The sequence below is a fragment of the Pogona vitticeps genome, chromosome 12, assembly GCF_051106095.1.
Source record: "Pogona vitticeps strain Pit_001003342236 chromosome 12, PviZW2.1, whole genome shotgun sequence".
Taxonomy (NCBI): domain Eukaryota; kingdom Metazoa; phylum Chordata; class Lepidosauria; order Squamata; family Agamidae; genus Pogona; species Pogona vitticeps.
Genome location: NC_135794.1, coordinates 1,032,418 through 1,057,543, shown reverse-complemented (window position 1 = coordinate 1,057,543; position 25,126 = coordinate 1,032,418). Strand labels below are relative to the sequence as shown.

General features: G+C 50.9%; 2 protein-coding genes across 5 annotated transcripts in view; both read right to left on the bottom strand.

The window, feature by feature from the left end:
• Positions 1–1,940, bottom strand: part of DAPK2 (death associated protein kinase 2) — a 36,247-nt gene extending 34,307 nt beyond the window's left edge. The window contains exon 1 of the mRNA XM_020784779.3: positions 963–1,940. The gene's annotated coding sequence lies outside the window, so the exon portion shown is untranslated. The remainder of the gene's footprint in view (positions 1–962) is intronic.
• A 333-nt stretch (positions 1,941–2,273) lies between these two features.
• TBC1D2B (TBC1 domain family member 2B) overlaps positions 2,274–25,126 on the bottom strand; it is a 28,860-nt gene continuing 6,007 nt past the window's right edge. For 2 of the 4 annotated variants that reach the window (XM_020784776.3, XM_072981745.2), the window contains exons 3-13: positions 23,566–23,731; positions 21,155–21,315; positions 20,127–20,344; positions 18,638–19,048; positions 15,832–15,942; positions 15,141–15,334; positions 14,084–14,578; positions 13,221–13,338; positions 11,747–11,932; positions 11,215–11,336; positions 2,274–5,929 (exon numbers count right to left, since the gene is read on the bottom strand). In XM_020784776.3, coding sequence (XP_020640435.3) covers positions 5,734–5,929; positions 11,215–11,336; positions 11,747–11,932; positions 13,221–13,338; positions 14,084–14,578; positions 15,141–15,334; positions 15,832–15,942; positions 18,638–19,048; positions 20,127–20,344; positions 21,155–21,315; positions 23,566–23,731 — 2,378 coding nt within the window. In that variant the 3' untranslated portion in view covers positions 2,274–5,733. Of the gene's footprint in view, positions 5,930–11,210; positions 11,337–11,746; positions 11,933–13,220; positions 13,339–14,083; positions 14,579–15,140; positions 15,335–15,831; positions 15,943–18,637; positions 19,049–20,126; positions 20,345–21,154; positions 21,316–23,565; positions 23,732–25,126 lie in introns of those variants that run through there. The other 2 variants (XM_078381205.1, XM_078381204.1) reach the window with 2 other exon arrangements.

Below are 25,126 nucleotides of genomic sequence, written 5' to 3'. Positions count from 1 at the left end.
TTGATACAGGCTCATTGTTTAAAACAAAATGGAGGTTTTGCAAAATTGTCTTTCACTTGTGAGACTAAAAGTCATACATTGAGTCACGGAGGCCGAGTGACTCCCAACGGCTATTAGTATTTTAACCTTGTGATTTTGTTCAACCATGTATAAATGGGAAAAAGTGAATTAGGTATTCCAGAACAGAAATATATTTAGAAACATTTTTAGAAACATGTGGAGGCATACACTAATCAAGAGTCACATTCTTAAAATGTATTTCCATTACTCTGTGTATACATTTCAACTGTAGTGCTCCAATGTGTAAGAATAATAGGAGCCTTTAATGCACAAAAAGTTCCCGGGGGGAGGGGGAACCTACTGGGACAGATCTTTCTCTTACTTGCTGGACTTCTGTAACTGTACATTTTGCATTAATAGCCCAATCATGAAATATATTTTATTTGAAGCAAGTCCAATTCATTTTCATGGAGTAAGATTTGTAGACAGCATGTTTATGATTGTGGCTTTATCTTAGTATTTGCTTTTACCTTTTAAGCTTGTCCTGGAAATCTTAGTTTGGACCTGTTTGGGAATTCTCAAAGAAAGCATCTTTACCAGATGCCGATCAGAAATGTTTAAATAACCTGGAACAGCAAATTAACTTGCAGTGCCATGCCACAAATTTGTTACTTTAAAAAAACTTGCAAAACTTTTTTTTCTGGGGGGGGAGGAACATCCCTTCATCACATGGGATTCCAGGAAAAAAGTCTGCAATGGGATGAACACGCCATCCTGTGCGCACGGAGAAGGGTCGAGGGAAAACCCGAGCGGTTCTGCGGTTTTATCAGCCCTAAGGAGGGCGGCTATTGATGGGTGTTGTTTCTTTCTTGCTGGGGGAACAAGAAAGATCCAAGAGGCTGCTTATGACATATACATTTTACATTTTAAGCGCTCAACGGCTAATAAATAAACAAAATTACCTGCAAAAAATAATCGGATGAGACGCCGTTGGAAGATTCTTTCTGACAGCGGACACTTTTGCTGCATTTCTAAAATTCACCTTCAAGAATGAACTGTTTTGCAACTCGCCTCTCCCTTTGTCATTAACGCTACCTTTCTGCCAATAGAAAAAACAAACAAACCAGGTGTCCGTAACATTTCTAAACCATTTCAAGTGTGGGCAAGGCTCTCTTTTGTAAGGACCACAGAACTCTACAGACGCACGTTCAGGGGGAAGCCTACCTGTTCAGCTCAATAATTTTCTTTTTAAAAGAAAAACCATGAGAAAGCATTGTTTTGCTTTGTTTTTTTTTTTAAACAAAGGGTTTTAGGGGATTCCATACCTGTTTATTGCTGGCTTCTTGCTGACCCTAAATCCTCCACGTGGGTTTTAAATCCTTTTGCTCTTCTTTCGAAGGGGTCTGCCTGCCTGCCTGCCTGCCTGCCTGTTTCACAGAAGCCACTGCTGCCAACTCACGGAGCAGAAACTGCAGAAGGCGTTCTGTGTGACTGCAAAAGAGAGGAAAGGAGCGTGGTTGCCTGTCCTGGCCCTGGCCGGGGTCACGCCAGCTTGCAAGGCACCCCTCCTGGGTCACACAGCGGTCAGAGCCAGACCGCTTCACCCAGCTGGCAATGGCTCATCCAGCACTCTCCGCCCATGGGTGGAACGGCTTCCCTGTGAGGGAGAGGCTCTGGCTGGATGATGCCCCTTGCCCTCGGGCAGCACAATCGGGAGCCCACAGGGCCTTTCGCCATCCCCTCTGAGCGGAGCCTCCAGCCACATTTCGCGACTCAGGGAGTGGGCTCCTTCCTCCGGTATCGCTGGCGGACGTCATCCCGAAGACGACCTCTTGGGCTCGTGACCCTGCGTTGTTTCTCTAGTCTAGGGCACCCAAAGGAACTGAGTCCTTCCCAGGGAGAGGCCAGCCCTGCCCAGCGGAGAGAGGCCACCCACCCGCCGGGCAGCACAGACTGGGCCCGGCAGAAAGAAAGGTTAAGGGAAGAACAGCCGGGCGAAATGGACAGTGCTGCGTGCAGGAAGGGCCAGGGGAGAAGACGCCTGCCTTTTGAGACTCAGCACCAGGCTGGATGGGTCCTGGTGCAAATCTCACACCAGTGCAAACCCAGACTCAACTGAGAAGCAAGCCCCAACTGAACGGCTGGTTCCCAGTCGTGACCTCTCCAGGGGTTAACCCACCACGCAAGAGAGCAGGGAGAAGCATTCGCTCCCAATCAAAGAGAACAGTCCCCGTTATCAGATATTAAAACACACCAAAAAAGTGAAACTGAAAGGCAGTAGAAAAATTATTTTTATTTGCTTCCTTGCAAGGATTTGCGTATAACCGAAAGATTACAATTTAAGACTGCAACCCTCTTCTTGTGCCACTCACTCCAGTTTGTTGTAAAAAGCACCTTCACCCTTCCTGAGGGATGAAGGAGGAGTTGTAGAAAACCCCAAGAGAGAGGCAATTTCCCACGTCTTGACTGGAGTCGGAGAAAAACATGGTCATGGATTTGTTTGGAAAATTGACTTAGGCTTGTTCTTTGTCCCGTAACACACTATGGCACATCAATTCCTGGTCCATTGGCAAAGACAGCAAGAGGGTGTGTATACATAAAAAGGAATTAGAATCAAAGGCTTTCCAGCTGAAACATACAACAGGAGGCTCTCCAGGTGAGCAACTTCGCTGCCATCAGACAAGGAAGATGAGCGTGCACTTCTTCACGGTGGCGGTGGTGCAAGCTGTACTCCTGACAGTTTGTGTCCAGTGGCTTGGTCTCTGTGTACTGAGTAGACTCAGTTATTATCCTGACTGCACATGGAACGTGTATACTGTGCTATTTCAGAAAAAACGAGCCATGTAACGCTGAAGCCTTTTCTCTTTGCCTTTAGTGTAAAAAAAAAAAAGTACTGTATTGATCCACACGACTTGGAACCTCATGGTGTGGGTTGTACAAAAAGGACTTAAATAGAAACCATGCATAAGATATTTGGCTTATATAATGCATAACACCACTTGGAATTCTTCGCATACATACAAAAAGAGAGAAAGATGTAAATAAGACTTTTAGAGGGGAGAAATTTGGTCCACTGTTCCCTGTGGTTCTTAAGACTGCTCTTCTGTTTTCATACTTCCTAACTTCTATTCTGCGTTTGTTCTACCGTGACGGAATGAGGCTCAGAATCATTCCACCCAACTGTAGGCTTGCGTCAAAAGGTTACCCAGGCTCAGCTTCCCGGTCACCCACCGCCCATGAGTCAAACTTTCTTCGCAGAGGAGAAGGCATCAACTGGACCGGTTGAACATCCTCAACAATCTTGCTTTGCAAAACTCAATATAAAGGAGGTTTCCAAACGTAGACAGCAAAAGTGCAGTGGGGTTTTTTTTGGAGCATGCAGGAGAACCACCAGCCAGGTAAGGACTGGGAACCGAATCACAGGCTGGCAGGGGTGAACAACTCCTCAGGCATCCAGACTGGTGTTCAACTGCTAGATTCATCAAGCAAACTCACATCTTCAGTTCTAGTCGCTTCAGGGAATGAAGATGCCGCTACCAAGAGCTAAACTAAACAAGTATGTTCTATCCCGAACTTCATTAGAGGCCAGCTCTTCCAAAGCACAGCTACGAAATCTAGCACCATGGGGTTGTCCAAGTGGTCTTGGCTGGTGGGGCTTCAACCCTCCTTCTACAGAAGGTCCAATAAGACAGGGAAAGAGATTATTAGAATTCAAGTGCAAGGCATAAAAGGGAGGGCGCAACAGAACTGGCCAGGCTGGGTTGACATCATGTGGAGTCCCAAGACCCACCTAGGCGGGTTGGCTCGCACGGGGCCTCCTCTTTATGCCACAGAAGATTCTCGCCTAGGTGACACTGGAGATTGGTCCACAGACACGCCATGCAGTTCTGCCTCTGAGTGAACTGAAGCCACACATGGTGTGTCATCAACATGGCTTGTGTTTCACCTACAGGTGATCAAAATCGTCCGTGGCTTTAAAGGACATTGCAACTCCTTTAACAAATGCCTATTGGCGATTCATTTTAACCACCACCACCAAGAGAATGGCCGCAATGCCACGAGACAGCCTTCTAGGTGTGCGGAGGTAAGGAATCCCCCGCCTGCCTCTGCATGCCAGGCTTTGCAAAGGAAGATGTCCAGGGTCCAGGTCAGAAAGCAGCCTGTGCGGAAGGCACAGGAGGGGACGGGGCGTCAGAAACGTCATCTGGGAGAGCAGAACACCTTGAGAGCAAGCAAAACCTTCTAGGCCGGCCCCGGAAGTGGCACTCTGGGATTTTAGACGAGGGCAGAGGTGGCAAGGAAGGGATTTGGAAGGAACGGTGGTGTGCAAAAAGGGGATGAGAAGAGAAAGCCCTAAGCACATTCACATTTACACACACACACACACACACACACACAAGCCAGCCCACTTGATCACCAACCCTGAAGTCATGGGTCTCCTGCCTTCATTTTCTTCATGCTTACAAACAGTCCCTAAGGCGACACCTTTTTGTGAAGATCACAAAAATACGATAAGATGAATCTGCCTGGAATTTCTCTGCCTTTGTTCTGCTGGAAGGACGGGAGCCGAGCACTTTCAAACTTGCCATGGAATGTAGTTGAGACGTGAAAAATGCAGCGGGTGGGGAGAAGGGGATGGTAATATTTTAGGAGCAAGTAAATGTCCCCCAGCGAGAGTTCGGCAGACCTGCTTTCTAAGATGATGGCATTTTCGTTCATGGAGAAAGCCGAGGGAAGCAAAGGCTCATTTGGGAGGCGCCTCGGAGGCCAACCTCTTCCTGCTGCTCACAGGGTCTCTGGGGTGCCTCCGACCACCCTCGCCGCAGTACGGAAAGCGGCTTCCGCAAGACCGCAGGCTTCACAGTTCTTGAGGCAACCGAGGCCACTCCCTGGGCAGGCCTAGGCAGCCGTGCGCAATCGCTCTGACGGATGGCGGTCTTCACAGAGCGCCCAGTGGAAAGGGGATCTCCATTCCTCTTTGTGCTGAAACACGGAGGTGTCAAGACCCCGCAGGAGGACATCTTAAGAGCACTTGGAACTTTCGCAAAAACCCCCCCAAAAAACCCAACCATCGGCTCCAGGCAGTCTCTTCACATTTTTCCCCCTGGTTTTAAGTATGCATACAGATATGCCGAGGAGTTGTCAATATTTGGGCTAGACCTAAACAGGGCAGAATGACCCATCCTTCACCAGTCAATGGAAAATGTCAATTTTTGTTTAATGTCATCAAGATGGATGAGAAAACTCTCTCCCAAATGGAAAAATGTCTACGCTCATAAATGATGGGGGTGGTGGTGGTGGAAGGGGGTAGTGGTGGAAACCATTACGAATTTTGTATATATAAAAAAAGTGAGCATGAAAAAGAGTCCAGGCTCTGTCCCATCGCTTCCTACACAGGCACGTCAAAAAAGGAGGCTTCCAAGGAGGAAGGAGAGGCGAGTTGGCCCCAGAGCCGGGCCATTCTGCACCCCCAGGGCGCGCAGGCAAGGTGGCAGACAGAACCATTTGGCCTTGTAAGGTTCGGGGTCGTCGGGGGGGGGAGAGAGAAAAAGTGGCCTGCCACGAAGAGCGCTGAGGTGGACATCTGCCCCGCAGACTCCCAGACGCCATCGCTTGGGCTGAATATTCGGGTTTGGTGGATCATGACCAGAGGAACTGGAGCCACTCGGTGAAAGCTTTGTTCACCATCCACCAGAGGAGCCTCAGGCCTGGGGGGGGGGGGTTCTGGTCCCCTCAGCCGTCTTCTTCGTCATCACTAATGAGGTCCCTTTTTTCTGGGTTGGTCTCCCGTTCGCGCAAGAAATCCTCCCGAATGGCTTCCAGCTCCATGAGTTCCAGGCGGACTTTCTCCAGGTGGCAGGCCCTCCGGTTCCTGATCTGGCGCAGAGGGAAAGGGTTGAGGTCCCCGAAGGCAATACTGATCAGTTTCCTGGAAGAGAGAACAGCAGCCAGGCGTGACGAGCTAAAAAGGGAGGAGGGCTTCCCACGCAACCCGAGGGGATCCGGGCCTTCCAACCGCCTCCGCAAGAGACTCCCCACATTCCTCTCTCCAGGTCAACAGCGGGAGGCTCATTAACCAACTCCGGGGGAAGGGCAGCCTCGCTACAGGAAGCCTCTCCCTCCCTCCTCCCTCCTTGTGATCCTCAATGGGACAAATCGAAATCCTAGGGTGGGAGGAAGCTGCAGGCCTCACCCCATCAGCAGGGAGGCCCAGGGCCCCTCTCCAAAGGGACGGAGAGCACATAGAGGCATGATTTCGGTTCTTCCCAGGCGGCTGGAGTGCCCCAGTGCAAGGCACTGGAGGCACAAGCTTGCAAATTCACTGGGCAGCCTGGAGCCCCCAAACCTCACCCCCCCCCCACACACACACACCGTTCAAGAGAAACCATCATCTGCAGAGTGAAAAGGCTCCAGCTGTTTCACTCCCCCAGCCTCCTTTGTTTATGGAGGAAACAACTGGCAACAGAGAGAACCACATCATGTGTTTCTTCTTCATAAACATACCCAGTGTGGGCCTTGGTACTTCAAGGGCTCTTTAGTACTGCTGAAGTCCCCTAAATCTACATTTATCTGAAACACGGGTTCTGCAGAAGAGTTCCTGCCAGAGTGTGAGAAACGCCTGCTTTTTGGATGACCTCCCCCAGCTAGTGTGGCCGCCATGAGGGCTGGAGGATTCCGAGGGCTGTCGTCCAAACTGTCTTGGAAGCTTTGGCTCCTGCCTCGGTCGCACAGCCTTCTCCCACCCGTTCAGCTAATGCAGGCCTTACCCTCAGGGCTTCCACCCTCCAAGGCTGAAGGAGGTCTAATACTCTATGGCATCGAAACAAACGGGCCCCGCTTCAGCCACGCTGCTCCAGACAGGGGGGGCCCTCCAGCTGAGACGCACTGCCGCCCCCATCAGCCTAGGGAGGACGGCGGCTACAGACCTGGATACCCAAAATCTGCCGGCCAGAGTGCGACAGCCAGAAAGGGACAAGCTGTGCAGGAAAACTGAAGGGCTTCAATGCAGCAGCAGCAGCAGCAATAACAGGAGCGGAGGCTGAATGCAAAGAGCTTCCTGTTCTGGGGTGTGGAGGGGCCACCCAAGCCCGCCATCATCAACCCAGGGGGCCGGACAGTGTCTCCTGGCCTTCAGCAAGAAATAAAGTGCTTTCTTCCCTAGCTTAAAAACAAGCATGCTCGCTAGCCCTGGAGTTGTGAGCTTTTATGGCCGAAGTGGGGAAAGAATCGCTTCTTCGGGTGCTGCTGAACCACAACCTCCACCAGCCCCAACCAGCACACCCAAGGCTGAGCGAGGAGGGATGATGCCGGGAGCTGGTGTGTGTTTAGTCGTTTAGTCGTGTCCGACTCTTCGTGACCCCATGGACCAGAGCACGCCAGGCCCTCCTGTCTTCTACTGCCTCCCGGAGTTGCGTCAGGTTCATGTTGGTTGCTTCGCAGACACTGTCCAGCCATCTCATCCTCGGTCGTCCCCTTCTCCTCTTGCCATCACACTTTCCCAACATCAGGGTCTTTTCCAGGGAGTCTTTTCTTCTCATTAGATGGCCAAAGTACTGGAGCCTCAGCTTCAGGATCTGTCCTTCCAGTGAGCACTCAGGATTGATTTCCTTCAGAATGGATAGGTTTGTTCTCCTTGCAGTCCAGGGGATTCTCAAGAGCCTCCTCCAGCACCACAATTCAAAGGCATCAATTCTTCGGCGGTCTGCTTTCTTTATGGTCCAGCTCTCACTTCCATACATCACGACAGGAAAAACCATAGCTTTGACTATTCGGACTTTTGTTGGCAAGGTGATGTCTCTGCTTTTCAAGATGCTGTCCAGATTTGTCATCGCTTTCCTCCCAAGAAGAAGGCGCCTTTTAATTTCAGGGCTGCTGTCTCCATCTGCAGTGATCATGGAGCCCAGGAAGATAAAATTTGACACTGCCTCCATATCTTCCCCTTCTATTTCCCAGGAGGTGATGGGACCAGTGGCCATGATCTTAGTTTTTTTGATGTTGAGTTTCAGACCATTTTTTGCACTCTCCTCTTTCACTCTCATTACAAGGTTCTTTAATTCCTCCTCACTTTCTGCCATCAGAGTGGTATCATCTGCATATCGGAGGTTGTTGATATTTCTTCCGGCAATCTTAATTCCGGCTTGGGTTTCTTCCAGTCCAGCCTTCCGCATGATGTATTCTGCATATAAGTTAAATAAGCTGGGGGACAATATACAGCCTTGCCGTACTCCTTTCCCAATTTTGAACCACTCAGTTGTTCCATGACCAGTTCTAACTGTTGCTTCCTGTCCCACATATAGGTTTCTCAGGAGACAGATAAAGTGGTCAGGCACTCCCATTTCTTTAAGAACTTGCCATAGTTTGCTGTGGTCCACACAGTCAAAGGCTTTCGCATAGTCAATGAAGCAGAAGTAGATATTTTTCTGGAACTCTCTGGCTTTCTCCATAATCCAGCGCAAGTTAGCAATTTGGTCTCGAGTTCCTCTGCCTCTTCGGAATCCAGCTTGTACTTCTGGGAGTTCTCGGTCCACATACTGCTGAAGCCTACCTTGTAGGATTTTGAGCATAACCTTGCTAGCGTGCGAAATGAGTGCAATTGTACGGTAGTTGGAGCATTCTTTGGCATTGCCCTTCTTTGGGATTGGGATGTAGACTGATCTTTTCCAATCCTCTGGCCACTGTTGAGTTTTCCAAACTTGCTGGCATATTGAATGTAGCACCTTAACAGCATCATCTTTCAAGATTTTAAATAGTTCAACTGGAATGCCATCACCTCCACTGGCCTTGTTGTTAGCCAGGCTTTCTAAGGCCCACTTGACTTCGCTCTCCAGGATGTCTGGCTCAAGGTCAGCAACTACATTGTCTGGGTTGTCTGAGATATCCAAATCTTTCTGATATAATTCCTCTGTGTATTCTTGCCACCTCTTCTTGACGTCTTCTGCTTCTGTTAGGTCCCTCCCATTTTTGTCTTTTATCATGTTCATCTTTGCGCAGAATGTTCCTCTAATATGTCCAATTTTCCTGAACAGATCTCTGGTCTTTCCTTTTCTGTTATCTTCCTCTATTTCTTTGCATTGTTCATTTAAGAAGGCCCTCTTGTCTCTCCTTGCTATTCTTTGGAAGTCTGAATTCAAGTTTCTGTAACTTTCCCTATCTCCCTTGCATTTCGCTTCCCTTCTCCTCTCTGCTATTTCTAAGGCCTCGTTGGACAGCCACTTTGCTTTCTTGCATTTCCTTTTCTTTGGGATGGTTTTCGTTGCTGCCTCCTGGACAATGTTACGAGCCTCTATCCAGAGTTCTTCAGGCACTCTGTCCACCAAATCTAGTTCCTTAAATCTGTTCTTTACTTCCACTGTGTATTCATAAGGGATTTGGTTTAGATTATACCTGAGTGGCCCAGTGGTTTTTCCTAATCTCTTCAGTCTAAGCTTGAATTTTGCTATGAGAAGCTGATGATCAGAACCGCAGTCAGCTCCAGGTCTTGTTTTTGCTGACTGTATAGAGCTTCTCCATCTTTGGCTGCAGAGAATATAATCAATCTGATTTCGATATTGCCCATCTGGTGATTTCCATGTATAGAGTCGCCTCTTGTGTTGTTGGAAAAGAGTGTTTGTGATGACCAGCTTATTCTCTTGACAAAACTCTATTAGCCTTTGTCCTGCTTCGTTCTGAACTCCAAGGCCAAACTTCCCTGTTGTTCCTTTTATCTCTTGGCTCCCTACTTTAGCATTCCAGTCCCCTAGAATGAGAAGAACATCTTTCTTTGGTGTCAGTTCTAGAAGGTGTTGTAAATCTTCATAGAATTGTTCAATTTCAGTCTCCTCAGCAATGCTGGTTGGTGCATAAACTTGGATTATTGTGATGTTGAAAGGTCTGCCTTGGATTCGTATTGACATCATTCTATCATTTTTGAGATTGTATCCCATTACAGCTTTTTCCACTCTTTTGTTGACTATGAGGGCTACTCCATTCCTTCTACGGGATTCTTGTCCACAATAGTAGATATGATAATCATCTGAGCTGAATTCGCCCATTCCTGTCCATTTTAGTTCACTGATGCCCAGGATGTCGATGTTTATTCTTGCCATCTCCTGTTTGACCACCTCCAGCTTCCCAAGGTTCATAGATCTTACATTCCAGGTTCCTATGCAGTATTTTTCTTTGCAGCATTGGATTTTCCTTTCACTTCCAGGCACGTCCACAGCTGAGCGTCCTTTCGGCTTTGGCCCAACCACTTCATTAGCTCTGGAGCTACTTGTACTTGTCCTCCGCTCTTCCTCAGTAGCATGTTGGACGCCTTCCGACCTGAGGGGCCCATCTTCCAGCGTCATATCTTTTAGCCTTTTGTTTCTGATCATGGGGCGTTCTTGGCAAAGATACTGGAGTGGCTTGCCATTTCCTACTCCAGGTGGATTGCGTTTAGTCGGAACTCTCCACTATGTCCTGTCCGTCTTGGGTGTCCCTGCACGGCATAGCCCATAGCTTCTCTGAGTTACTCAAGCCCCTTCGCCACGACAAGGCAGCAATCCATGAAGAAGAGGGCCGGGAGCTGGAGTCCTGTGCTATCAGGAGGTCACGTGGGTGGGAGGCGGGTGTGGGAGGCACCTTTTAAAAGCACAAGGCGAGTCAGACAGGACGCGATCCGCCTGGCACTTGGCCTCTCGGAGGAGCCGTCTCTGGTTTCAAGGAACCGTCCTGGGGTGTCCCTCAGAGGCCGGGCGCAAGCAGAGAAGAGACAAGGGGGCTCTCTCTGTTCTGCCCTCGCCTGGCCCAAAACCTCCTCACAGCACCGTTGTTCCAGCCAAAGCTTCCCATCTACCCACTGGGGCCTCGGTCATCGCTGGTTAGATGGGTTTTAAGGCTGACGTTGCTGCTCGCTCTGCTTTTGCTCAGCCTCTGTGTCCATAATATTATTGTGTTCTAGGTTAACTGGCTTAATTGTTATAGTAAAAAGTTGTAGAAGCGAATACTCAGATATAGATTTATGTTTTTACATGGCCCTTTTTACCCTTATTTATGAGCAGTTGTCATTTATTTAAATCACTCAGGCTGTGCTCCTAAAATCCTTCCCTTTCCTTGCCCTCCCCCAAAAAAGCAGCACAACTTTCTCTGTAGTCATGAAAAGAAGGAAAGGGGTCAAGCTCGTGACGCCCGTCGAACGGAGCAGCTGCCTTTCCCCTCCCTGCCAGCCGCACCTAGCACCCAAGAGGCCCTTACCGAGCATCAAGGACGGTGCGAGTGAAGTATCGGAGGTACTTGAAGATGGACATGGAGTCCTGCAGCTTCAAGATCTCCTCCTCTTTGTACTTGAAGAGTGCCAGAGCGAACCGGAAAATGACCTAAACGTTCAACAAACAACAGGTGATGAGAGAGTGAACACGGGAAGCCACGTGGACGTTTTCTGTGACTTTTAGCTAAGGAGATGAGAGAGACAAAGAACCACCCTGGGCGTTGCCTTGGTCACTTCTCCCAACTCCTGAAAACTCTGCCTTCTGGGACCCCCCCCCCCCACCCTGATGAAAAGGCCAAGGGCTCTTGAGCCCTGAGGACGAGGAGACCACTTTACACAACGTGGAACTGGATTTCAACGGAGACGGGCCCAGGGTTTGAGGCACAGCCCAGAGCAGCTCAACCGCGACAAGGGGGACTGACTGGTCAGCTTCCTCCGAGACAAGAAACAATTTTGATCATCCACAAAAACGCGACACCTCCACACATCAAGCTGGACTGTGCTGGAAAACCGACTTGCCTTTGGCCCTTCATAAAGGAAGGAGTCCCAGATCTTGAAGAGGACGTCGCTCACCACGCTGTCCACAAACACCACCAGGAACCAGTTGAAGGTGATGAGGGAAGAGTCGACCCGGTAGTGCTCGAAGTGGGCGTGCAGCCGAGGCAGCTTCTCACTCATCAGGTCTTTGAAGACTCTCTGGTCCACCTGAATGCAAGAGAAAGGAGGGTGGGCGGGCGGGCGAGAGAAGCCCCCTTCTGCCAGGCCGTCAAGACCCAGAAGGCGGCTTTACAGAGAGCTGCTTCCTCCGGCCATCGGCTAGCTTTGTGAGGCTGGAAAACATGGAGGATAGGATCTTGTCTTCCTACTGCGGTCGTTTCTATCGGGCAGGGGCTCTCCAAACCTCCCTGGGCTGCTATGCCCATCGTCCCCAACCCAGAGCTATGCCGGTTAGAGCTGATGGTAGCTGGAATCCATGAGCATCCTGAGGGCCACCAGTTCACAAGAAAATGAATTTAAGATTGGGGGCAAAAGGGTTCCCTGCCAGAGGAGGCTTCCTAATATTAAAAAACAAAACAAAACACAGTAGCAAAAGCCTAAGAGCATGGGGGAGGTTTGCCTGCATATTTGAAGTCTAAAAACCTAGAATCAAAGGAAAAGGAAAAACAGATTACTGCTGTTCTGTGCAAGAGGGAACGGAAATTCTCCCACAGTCCGGCACCACCGCCCAGCCAAGCTGTCCTGTGACAAGAAGGACCGAAGGGAAGCATGGAAGATCCAGGCTGCCCCATCTAACTCTCAGCAGACCCTGAAAATGTTTCAAGAAATGAAAAATATTTCTGGGATTCTTCCTTTCAACACTGCCGCCTGCTGAACAGGCTCTAACCAAACGCTGCCAAGGAGCCTCTTTGTGATAAGACGCCTATGGCCTCATGCTCAGGGCAACTCTGCTGCACCGGCAGGTACACCTGAGTTTAGGCTGAACCAAATCACGTTGTGGAGGGAGGCTCGTTTGACTTGATCTCCTTCATGTAGCAAAACAAAGGGTAAAGGTAAAGGTTCCCCTTGACATCTAGTCCAGTCGTGTCCGACTCTAGGGGGCGGTGCTCATCCCCGTCTCCAAGCCACAGAGCCAGCGTTTGTCCAAAGACAGTTTCTGTGGTCACGTGGCCAGCGCGACTAGACACAGAACATCGTTACCTTCCCACCGAGGTGGTACCTAGTTATCTACTTGCATTTGCATGCTTTCGAACTGCTAGGTTGGCAGGAGCTGGGACAAGCAACAGTTCATTTCATTGCGTGGATTCGATCTCACAACAGCTGGTCTTTTGACCTTGCAGCACAGAGGCTTCTGCGGTTTAATCCGCAGCGCCACCAAGTCCCAAAACAAATGATACTGCATCTATAGGATTCATATTCATGCAGAAGTATTACATTGCGAACTCTTCTGCCTTTTCTGACAACCGGACGCTGAGCTTCCTGGTGCACATCATACCTGGGAGCCTAGGAGAGTTTTAGTGTAATAATCCCGGGGCATGAAGACTTCCACAATTGTCACCAGGCACCAAAAGGCGTCCTCCTGCTCCAGGTAGAGAAGCGCAATTGCCACCAGCCTGGAAAACGGAAAGAAAAACCACTGCAAATCTTCTTCCTCCTGCAGAGCTGCGGGAGTCCAAATGGCCACTGCATTCTTTAGCTGGCCACATGAGGTGCAGGATTTATTAATATTAATGTTTTAATGATTGGTTTTAATATAAGATATTATTATAATATTGACTATTTTAATGGTTTTAATGTTTTTACAGTTTAAATATTGTTGTATGCCGCTCAGAGACCACTGGAAATGACGTGGCTAAAAAATCTTGTAAATAAAATGAAATAAATAAAGAACAGCTGGAGCTGACGGGGACCTTGACCACAGGGAAGGGCAGGCAAAGAAGGTTGTTTGGCCTTTATCTGGACCCAGAGATTCAGCTCTCTGATCCTCTTCCACTGCATCTGCCTCACTGCAAAGAACCAGCAAGCTCTCCTAAGAGCAGACAGTTCCCTGGGGCGAAAACCAATTATATCTCTGCAAAATCGCTCAGGATTCCCTGCTTATAGGATAAAAATTACCGAATCCTCCAGAAATGGGGGTACTGCATGATGGTTTAACATTAAACAGAGCTGGATCTTGACCTCACAGAGAAAGAGAGAGAGAGAGAGAGAGAGAGAGAGAGAGAGAGAGAGAGAGAGAGACTCAGATATTCCCAGGCTCTACACCCAGGCGAATGTAGTCACTGCCTTTGTGCAAGCTGCCCACCCACATCTGCAGAGAAAGGAGATGGGGGGGGAGGAGAGGGGCAGCCCCCTCCCTACCTGTTGAGGCCCTGGCAATATCCGATGTCTGGATTCCGCCAGGAGAAGGCCAGCAACACGTTCCGCAGCTTCTGGATGCCTTCCGAAGTGGGAGAAGCGTAATGCTTGTTGTTGGGCAGAGTCCGCAGCAGATCCAGCTCAATCTGCTTCGAGGCCGGATTCTGCTTCTTCAGGGCGTTCTGAAGCAAGCGCTGGAAGTAGCCCGGGTCAGCGCTGTCCTTGAACTTCTTCACGTGGTGGCTGATGCACCATTTCCACACCTGGGAGCGATGGGCGTGGGGGATCCCGGACCGAATGAGGCTCTTCAGTTCCACCGAGCGCACCATCTCTCGGTTGACGGTGCTGGCCAGGTAATTCTCCCACTTCACCCCGGTGGACATGTCCTGGTGCTCCGTAAGGGACATGGACTTCAGGTCTAAGGCCCGCACCTTGGCCACCAGCTTCTCTTCCTCGTCATCCTCCGGGACAGTTTGGAAGCCGTAAATGTCGTACTCGCTGTCGAGGAAAAGGACACGGGGATGAACAGGAGGGAGACAGTCCCACCTTGTGGCCGGTCTTCTTTCCGAGCAAAAGAGGGAAGAAGCATCTCTGTAGCACAGCAACACGTTTATCACTACAGGTTTGTGATTTGTGCCCCCCCGGCATGTTCTTGGGACTCCAAACCCCATCAGGATCACTGCCAATGTTGACAGAGCCTGATGGGAACAGGAGTCCCGCGCAGGCTGTCCAACGCTGGCTTCCCCTACTCTCTCTTTTCTCTTGTCTGCAGCAAACACAAAAAAATCTTGTGGGACCTTAATGGTGGACCTATCGGCCAACAGCTGCACTACGGTCCCCGTGAGCCTTCCAAGCCCCCCCCCCCTCACAATGCCAGACTCCTCCAATTCCAGGATTACACAGCAGGGGAGGTGGGAGGACTGGGACGTTTTTTGGGGACTCCCAAGCCAATTCGCAAGGGCAGGTACAGAGCAGAGGTGGAAGGAGTCCCCCGCTCGCTTGCCCGGCAGTTCTCAGAAGAGAGGAAGCGGGGCGTTAACGCAGCTTTCCCAAGGCTTACCTGACCATGTGAGGTTTGAAGTAGGTCTGCTCCGTGTGCTCGCTCGTATCTGCTTTTAAGGCATCTTCCAGGAGCTGGGTCACAACATCGTGACGAGGACTCCGCTCCTCTGAGTAAACCGGAGCCTTCATTTCTTGAAGCAAAATCAGGTACTTGCTTTCAACTTGACAGAGTTTGGCTTCCAGGCTTGTATACTGCATAGGATATATCAAGAAAACTGTTTTAAAACAGTCATTGGTACAAAGACCTTATGCATTTTAATATGCATGTGACGCTCTCTCTCTCTCTGTGTTTGAGAGAGAGAGAGAATAGTTTGTCTTTCTCATGAAGATAAACAAAAATATTGCCATTCCCAAGAATAGCAAAGTCTTGTGTTGCATTAGCAAGAAAAGCATCATAACAAGATGTGTCATGTTCCTCTTTCTATATATCAAGAATGTCCAGAGCTATTTATGATCCCTGAAAGCCGAGTTCTGAATCTAACTGCGCATCACAGGAAATATTATTGAATGGACTTCCTAACCACCAAACGTTTGGGCATGAAAGATTGAGTTCTGATATAAAGGGCGCAAAGGGCCCATTTAACAAAGGGCTACTTATTTCTTCAACATGTTCATTTTTGGTTGTTGTTTGAATTTCAGGCATTTCACAAACGTTAACACTTAAAAAGGACCAGTGGCTTTAGACTGACCTTGACCATCAAGTCTCTCTCTCTGTTTTCAGCATTTCTTCTTAAGGCTGAAAGTTCCAAGATTTCCTTATTTAAAAATTTGTTCTGAGTTTTGTAGCCCTGAAGACTGTCCTGCCAACAACAAGAACAAGAGCAAAAATAGTGAACGCCAAGGCATGGCCCTGTAAAACTAGCAAAGAAATAAAAAGACAGAAGCCAAGGTAGGGCTAGTGACTTAAACTTCAGTGACTGAACGCTGCTGAAAGGATAAAATGCTTTCCAGGATTTTTTTTGGGGGGGGCAGTTACACACAATGAGAAGTAGCCCAGGTTTGTGAGAAATAATTTCATTTTCAGTCATTAGCTACGGACTTTTCCTCAGCTAGCCTTTGTTTTCTTCACAGAACCAGCTTTTGGGGCAGGCGGCTGGCCCCGTTTATCGTCCCTCTCCTCACACAGGCTTTGATTTTTCAACCCTCTGGGCTCACACGCCACTGCTCTAAAAGGTGGCTCTTCACTTTTCGCCCCCAGCCAGATGTTTTCGGCTTCCGTTCCCAGGGTCCCTGACCATTGACTGTGCCAGCTGGGGCTTCTCGACGGAGGGGGGGGGTCCATAACATCTGGAGAAGCGCCGGCTTAAGCGGATGCCATTGTATTAGTATTAACTCATTCACCAATGACGTTTTTGAAGGAGCAGCCTGCCTTTGTCTGTGCAGAGGTATCAGACAACAATTGAAACAAAACCAAAAAAGGAATAGACGAAAATGGTATGGCCCCCTTAGAAGCTAAATGGCTACTTTTCAGTTTCACTCTTCTGCCTGAGGCAAGGGGCTTGGATCCATGGCCACTCATGGGAAAATACAGCAGTTTGGCTTCAAAATCCACAACCTTTTTGTCCTTTTCTCTCTCCTCCTCCAAAGGACCCACTTGGGTGGGTGGATCCAGTATTCGTAAAGGAACGATCTGGCTTCTCTTTGGTTTGGCTAATGCAAGCGGCCTCAGGGTTCACGGCTGGAAGAGGGAGCAAAGGACGGTCAAGCTGCCCTAACGAGGTTTTGGCAAGCAACATGAGAGCTGGAGACAACAGATGCGCTTACTAAAGGCGGCTAATGAGCTTGTGCGTCCTTTAGCTATGTCTATCTGAGCTTTTCACAGTGGGACACTCAAGAAGCAGCCGTTCGCAGGCCCGTGTCGCTCTTCGAAACATCAAGGCGTTCTGGGGTATAAGCCAGATACAACTTGTTGGGGTAAAGAGCAAAAAAGTTTGCTGGCTCGACCGAATGGGTGTTTGGACTGCTTGGGCTGACGAGGGAACCACACTGCCCTCCATTCCAAACTTGTGCATGGTGAGTTACTCAATCCTCTTTCTCTCCCTGCAAGTAAATGGGGAGCTTGCCCGTTATTTCCTCGGGATTCTTTCAAATCCTGCTTTCTCCACGCCCGGGCGATAACACAGGCTGTTCCTGAAACACTTAACGTTGGCACCACCCTACCATCGGATCAAGGCATCGCCTGGCAGTCCAAAGCACCCTCACAGGCTTCCCCACACTCTCCTTCCTCGAACACACACACATTCATGCTTCCTGTTCTTAGTTCTTGCCAAACACACTTCACTGCAAGATCACAATCCTCAAGACAGCTGCTGTCTTCCCTCCGGAAGACCATGAGGTGAAGCAGCTTTGCATGGTCTGAAGGCCAAGAGGTGGCGCTAGTCTGCGCATGTTAACATCATGCAAAACATCTGTTGCAGAGAAATGCCACATGCAAGGAAAGCGTGAAAGAACCAAGGCGTGTACCTGAATCCTAGGAAGCCTATGCTTTTAAGCCATTTCACACTGGTCTGCCTATGGAGAGCTGGAAACCTGCATTTCCAAATAAGGACACCAGAACTTTTGCAACTTCAGAAACAAACTTCCTGTGGTTACTTGGGGAGGCGGAATAGATGAAAGCAGCCTCAAGAGCAGCTGTAGGTTTGGAAAGGGCTAAGGAAGAAAAGCAGGCCTTTAGAAAAGCAAATCAATTGTCGCTCCTGGTTCACTCAGCAACACAGCTATCCATGCACCGTTGATCGCTCAGTTAACTTGACAGAAATGTTTGTGCAGAAATATTAGGTAAGCTGTGTTGTCCCCTCCTCATGAAATGTTCAACTGAAAACTACAAACACAGCCATAAATTAGGGTGTTTTTTTTCTGCGCCTATTACCATCTCTGCCCTTTTGTGTGTAGTTAGGAGCCCCTCTTAACTATCAAGACTCTAAAAACTAAAAGCGATGTTTGCACTCTGCACAGAAACATCCAGGCTGGAGAGGAAGCTGACAGAGAAAACACCCATCTAGGCCACAAATGCCCCCAGATGGCAGGAAAAGGTAGCATCGAAGTTGCTGCCAGGGAGTCTTTGCATGCTGGACAAAAAGAAGGGTCGCTTCATAACCTTTGCTTTTGTATGTCACTGTTCTCTTTCCTGGTTCATTTGGGCAACTTTCCAGCTCTCTCTCGCTCTCTCACTCACACTCAGCGAAACTCAGGTTGCAACCTCTCATTCGCAGCCAGAATCTGCCTCTTTGCTCCATTTCTGTTGGGTTCCTCTAGTTCAGATACGTGGTTTCTTTCACGCTGCTTTAGAACAGAATGGGAGTGTGAAAGACCAAGGCGGGCCAGAGGTCGTCTGGATTGCGCTGCCCTGCAGGGCGACCCCAGCCTCAGAAGCGGAAGGAAAACCATGGCAGCGCCCCAGAGGGTCCTGGAGCGAAGACCCCTCTCCTCCGCGAAGGGAAGGCTGGACTTCTCCAACCGTAAGAGAGAAAAAAATACCAGAAAAAGGTTCCTTACTTTCAACCGGTCCACCTCTTGCTGCTCTCTGCTGACGGAGGAGGAGGAGGAGGAGGAGGGCGTGGAAGGCTGGGCCGGCCCTCCGTGGGAAGGCGAGGGGCCCCCGCCTTCGCTCAGCTCCCTGGAGAGCTTCATGATCACTTCGTCTTTGGCCCGGATGGTCTCCAGGAGCATCTCCAGCTGCTCGTGGAGCTCGCCCACTTTCCCCTTCAGGCTCCGGACCTCCTGCTGCAGGCTGTCCTTCTCCAGGGTCAGCTTCTCCAGCTGGTCGTTGAGACCCAAGATCTGGCCGTCCTTCTGGTGCAGCAGCTCGAGTTTCTCCTTGGAGCCCCCTCCCTCGCAGAGGTGCCCAGCAAAATATTTGTCGTACTGGGAGGACCGGACGGTCTGCTGCAGAAGCCGCACCAGCTCCTGTGAACGAGAAGAAGAATAGATGCAGGAGGCAAAGGACGCCATGCAGGGCAAGGCAGGCGGGGGCTCCACCGTCTGTGCGCCTCCTGGGCCACAACCCCCCCGCCAGAGAGCCTGAAGCCCACCGTCTCTGCATCTACGAAGGGTGTTCACGTCCTTACAGGCACCCTGTCGTAGCATCTCTCGTTGATAATGAGGGAAAAGGGAAAGGCGGGGTCAGGAGAGACATCAGAAGTCAGAAGCTACTGTCAGCGTGGAATGACCCAAAAGGGCTGGATGGAGAGGACGTCTCACGTTTGCAAGAGAACATGAGGCAGGGAGGGGAGCAAATTCAATGTGGTTGTTCACAGAACCTTGTCCCCCCCCCTTGGACCACGTCTGCATCCCCCAGGGATACACATACCCATGACTGAACACACAGACACCCCGTTCCGAGAGATGCAGAAGTGGCCTACGTGGCAGCGGAGCACCTTGTGGCTCCCACCTCCCTTTGTCCTGGTGTCTGCCAGATGCCCTGGGCGACAACCCCAGAGCTGCCCCGCTTTGCTCAGGCGGCCCAACGGAATGGTAGGGCCAGCAGCCAGATTTGGTAATACACCCCAAGGGTTTAGAAGAAGAAGAAGCTGCCGCTGGCCCGTTTCTTTCAAAAGAGGGGCGCCAAGTATGCAGATCGACGCAGAGCCCCCCCCCCGGAGGGGCAACCTCACAGAAGCCCTTTGGAGGAACTGGGGGGCTGAAAAGGACAGCCCAAGAGGTGGAGGGAAAAGGGCGAGGACGCTCCGGGGGCAGAAAGGGACAGCTCACGCGTAGGCCCACCGGGGGGGGGGGGGGGTTGTTGTTGTTGTTCCAGAGGCGCCTTTCTGCTGGGGCTCTGCAGCAGCAGCAGCACCAAAAGCCGCAGCCGACGGCTCACGTGGTTTTAGCAAGGTCTGAAGGCCGCTGTTGCTACAGAAGAGTCCCTGAAGGCGGCCCAGATTCAAAGGGGTACGCAGGGCTCAGAAGAAACGACGACACCCGCCTCTGACAAGAAGGACGAGAAGGAATGGGGTGGAAAGTGCTTCCCTGTCGGACGAGTTACCTTTTGGCTGGCCAGCTCTTTCTTGAGCCCCTCCAATTCCTCCTGTTGGCTCTGGAATTTCACCTGCATCTCTGAAGCCAACTTGCTCCCGTTCCACTCATCAGGGGAAGACTCTGTGCTGTTCCGGCTCTTGCTGGTTCCAATCATTTCCTTTATAGGACGCCAGCCCTTGTGGGGAATGCGGCTGAAGTCAAAGGGAAAAGCTGAGCCCGTCCCACCTGCGCCAGGAAAGATCACCGTTCCTTGTTCAGAGCAATCCTTCAGACATTCTTCAGTTCATCGCAGGGCATGCCTGCACTTGATCACCCAATTTAGAGGGAACCCGACAGAGACATTTTCAAGTTCATTGATTACAAACCCGTTTAGGGTTTAGAAATGGCTCAGATCCCTGGTCTAAAGTCTCATTTCCCAGGCCTGTTACCCAAAACCTATGGCATTCAATGGAAGCCTTTATGTTTGATGCCTCACTAGAAGGAAGGGACGGTGTGCAAGGTCTAAAGGGCCACTGGTATCTTGGCTGATGATGCCAAGATCTGACCCTCCAAGCTAACGTTTGTCTCTCTTTTCTCACGAGGACTTGGGGCTTTTGACATCTTTCACCAGCGAGGAAGGATCTGTGCTTCTGAAGCAGGTCCTATTAAGGACATTAACATTGTGGGGGGAAAACAAGGAGGAGACAAGGACCCGTTGGGTGCGGATCTTCGACCCAGAATCCTCTGTGTTGTGGGTATTATCCCCATCTACGGGAACCTGTTTCAAGGGTCCAGCCAAAGAGAAACAAGCTGGGTGGCCCTTGTCCTCAGTCTGCAATGTCCAGCCGGATGAAGACAAAAGGAGTGGAATCAAAAGCTAGCTTATATGGGTGATTTTTAAGGGGTTTACTTATAGGCATCACCCGCCCTTGCCAATGGATTTCCATGGCGGGCATTTACAAATGGGTTGTGTTAGTTGGCATAATGAATAAACATAAAGATTCTTCAGAGTGCAATGGCAGAAAGCTACAGGAGGAATAAAAGAGGGCTTGATACCTTTGCTGGGTTCTGCCGGCATCTTCCTCTTCTCTTCTTGAGCCATTGACTCCTCCAAATCTTTTGGGGTGGGGTCTAGCATTTCCCACTCTTCTGTGTAAAAAATACTCTTGCGGTTTTCATTGTTTCCCCATCCAGTTCTTAAGGAAGTCACAGAGTTCCTGTGAAGCACAGAAACCATTCACTGTTACAAAATGCACACAAACGAAAACCACAGCTTACACACCGCTGTGGAAATCAAAACAGACACAACTCGTCTCATTACAAAACCCCACTTCTTTCTGGTTCCAAAGGCTCTCACAGGCACACAGAGAGAGAAGCACAAGGTCGGAAGGTTTCCCAGCCCACCCGTCTGGAATCCTGACTGTGTTCGGAAGGACGTGCAAGTAAATGCTGTCTTGGGATAACCAGAAAGCCACTTGCAGTTCCACCTGAAACTGAATATAAACCCTTCAAGTCACGAAGTTCAAATACGCGTTAATGCTAGGACTGAAGCAAGGCTTGCCTGCACAGAGAAGAAAAGTGACTGAGGAAACAAGCTCAAGAAGAAGGGCCAAGAGTGTTGGGAGCCGATTCTAGATTGAAAGCAAAAAATTCCCTTTTGCAAAATCCCTCCCGTCGGTCACACGACTCAAGGGTTACTAGAGCACACATGCCTTGGAGGCACGCCCTCCTCCACCGCAGAAAGGACGAGCTCTAAGCCACCCTGCGCTCCAACCAACGAAACCGCAAGGGGTTTCATCCTCCAGCAGACGCCTGAAACACGAGCGCAGCAGGCCCTCTCCCTCTGGCGTCGGGGAGGCGGGGTTTCTAGAACGGCTCGGCAGCCGTTGCAACACACAGACGCGGGCGCAAGGGCTAGCGCTGCAGGCAGAGCGCTGCCAAGCACATGACAAAATCGCCCCACGTGTGCCAGGGAAAACTCCAGTGCTGTGGCAAAACAGTAAACAAGGGGGCAACTTGGCTGAGTCAGGTTTTATTTCCCATATTCAACTCCACAGCTTCAGGGGAGCTTCTTTGGCCACGTCAGCAGGGGAGTCAGTAGGGCCTTGCCTCCCCCCCCGCCTGCCCCCTGCTTTCCAAGCGCTGCAAATCCCCCTTTTCTGCCAAGAACCCGGGAACCTGCCACGCCCACCGAAGGCTAGTGCACACCACAAAATGGCTTCGCAGGCGCCTTGTGCCCCTCTGCCGGTCCTCCCATCACAGGAGAACTCGCCGGAGCCTTCATCTCACACACCGGGCACACCCCCTGGTTTGCTGCGCAGGAGGGACCCAATCCTGCATGTCAGACAGAAGGAAGCTTTTTGGGGCAGAAAGTGGAGCTGGCGCTCTGCTCTGGTTCACTGGCCTTCAAGCCAGAAGCCATGAAAAGGGGGTGCAGAGAACCCAGAACTGCCACGTGGAGGAGGAGGAGGAGGAGCAACACTGGAGTCAGAGCTTCTTGCAAACCGTCGGCAAGGTTCAACAGTTTAGAAGCCACGGTGGACATTTTTGTGGCGAGACTGACAAGCACAGAGAAGGCCTTGGAGGACGTTCAGAACCGTCGGCCTGGCCCCCTTTCAAAAGCTCCTCTGTGCAATTCAAGCAACAGAAGAGGGCCAAGGGGCGGGAGGAGAGGGGCAAGATCAATCCCATGCCTTAAAATCACCCAGCGGATGTGGTCAAATTGTTCCAGGGCTACCAAGGCAACGGCTGGGGCATGTGCTCCAGCCTGCCATCATCTGGAAGCGGCACCAGGAAGGCGATCTGCCAAAGCCTCCAGCGTCCTCTCCCCCGGAAACGGGCGGCGTCTCTGCCCCGAAGCATTAGCCAGAGGATGAGACTCCAGACGCAGCCTTCCTTCTGCAGGAATGAAAGGCTCCTGGCAGGCCGGGAGGATGTTCAGGACCTTGGACGAGGAGGGAAGGAGCTGGAGGTCAGATGCCACCAGGCGGGTGGCCAGAAGCCGGCCAAGGTCAAGGCAGTGATTTCAGCTGCACGGCAGGCCTGACAATGGTTACAATAGGCCTTTCGGAAAAGAGGACACACAAAGGCGGCTTCTGTTTTGCTTCTCGCCCTGCCGCAAGAGGTGTTTCGAAGAGGTCGGGCTTTTTAAGCCAGAGAGATTGCAGCGACGCTGTCTATGCGTCCCTTGCCGAGGCCAAAAGAGGGCCAGAGAGGATGGAACCCTTGGGGCAGGAGAACGAGTTGAAAATCAAGAAGTCCCAGCTTCTAAATAAATAAACAAATAAATGCTAGGCAAGTCTCTCTGTCTCCCCGTCTGTCTCAGAATCTCCTATATAACCGAGGAGAGATAAAATTAAGACGGCCTTCCCCTGAAGGACTACTAGTGGGTTAAATGAAGGGCCGCACATCCGTCCAGCTTGTCAGCTGAGGACGACTCAGGGACACGAGAGAGAGCGAAGACTCACTTGATCTCGTCCCGCCACTGCTTCAGGGAGAAGTTGATGGCGCTGGACTGGCCCGGGGCCGGCTGGGACGCGGCCTGTTCTCCCACCCATTCCGTGGGCGCCGTCTCCACGGCGAGGACATGCCTGGCTCTCTCGGCCGACGGGTTGGCAGGCAGGAGGTTCACACCTGAGGGCGAGACCCACCACCGTCCATTAGCCATTCATGCCGTCGTTTGTTACAGAGAAGGAATCCACCCGCCCTGCCTCGAGTGGCCGAGGGAGAGGGGCCGGGCAAGGGCCGGATCCTTAGGCTCAGGGCCCTCCGTCTGCCCACTGCCACTGCCCCAAAGGCCGCTCCTGCCTCTGCAACCCTGGGGGGTGGCGGCAATGGGGCGTCAGCAAAATGCCACGCCTGCAGAAGTCAAATGCAGCCAGCCTCCCCCACTCCGAGCCTGTTCACCAGGCTATGCCAAGTGGCTCTTGAGGCTCATCCTTGCACAGGTCCAGACCGGCAGCTGGGGTGAGGCTCTTCCAGCAACATCCAAAAAGGACGACAACCCCTTTCAGATTCCCAGGTTTGTTTCCGTCAGTGTGAGCTTTTGGGGATTACAACCCACACTGAGCAGAGCCCTCAAAACATAAAGAGCAGAACAGGTTTGCCTGGAAAGGGACCGGGCTGAGGCAGGCTGAGCGGGAGGCACACTCCTAACGGGCTCCACCGCATTCCCCTACTGCGATCCCCTCGTCTTCTATCCAAGGGTCTGAAGCCTGCAGAGTCAGATGGGCCCTGGAGGGACAATCCAGCAGGAGGCCACGATTCACTCCGGGACTGCCCCCAACTCACTGACCTTCTTGGGAAACCTCTAGAGCAGCCCAGCCTGCCTCCTCCAGAATCTTGCGGCCACTGGACAAGCAGCAGGCGGACAGACAGACAGACAGACAGAGCTCCCTCCCCCTTGCAGCTTTCCCTACACACTAACCTCAGCGAACAGCCAAGGGTAGACTGGATTCACAGGCAACCTTTCCTCCCACTTCTTTGAAGCCCTCCTTCCCCTGGCAACAAGGCCCTCTGGTCTGACGGGTGGTGCCCTGAGCCCTCAGGGCTGGTGGCTCACCTTCAGGTGCTATCACGCTTCGGGCAGCCAGCTTCACAAGCCATCCTATGAACCTTTGCCTCCTTCCCGACTAGCAGCTCGCCTCTGTTCTTGCACACAGTATTTGCCACAAGACAAATATGTCCCAACAACCCTGTACCAAGGGGAGCAAGTTTAGAACTGCAGAGATGCCTTCAAAAGTTTCCAGTTCTGCAGAAAAGGCTCTGCTCTCCAGTAAAGCCGGTGTTGCAAGAAAGCCTCACAGGAAAAGGCCAAGCTGTCATAGTCAACCCACCAGAGAAACTATTCTTTCCTTCCCAGTTAACTATCCGGTTTGCAGAATCTGCACCCTTCTCACTGCCTTGGGGTGGAAATCCGCAAAAGGGGATGCAAAACTGACAGGCGGCTCTATAAAGCCTTTTCTCCATCTCACAACCAGTAGGAAAGCTGCAAGAATGTTGGGAATGTTGAAACAGTCACAAAAAACC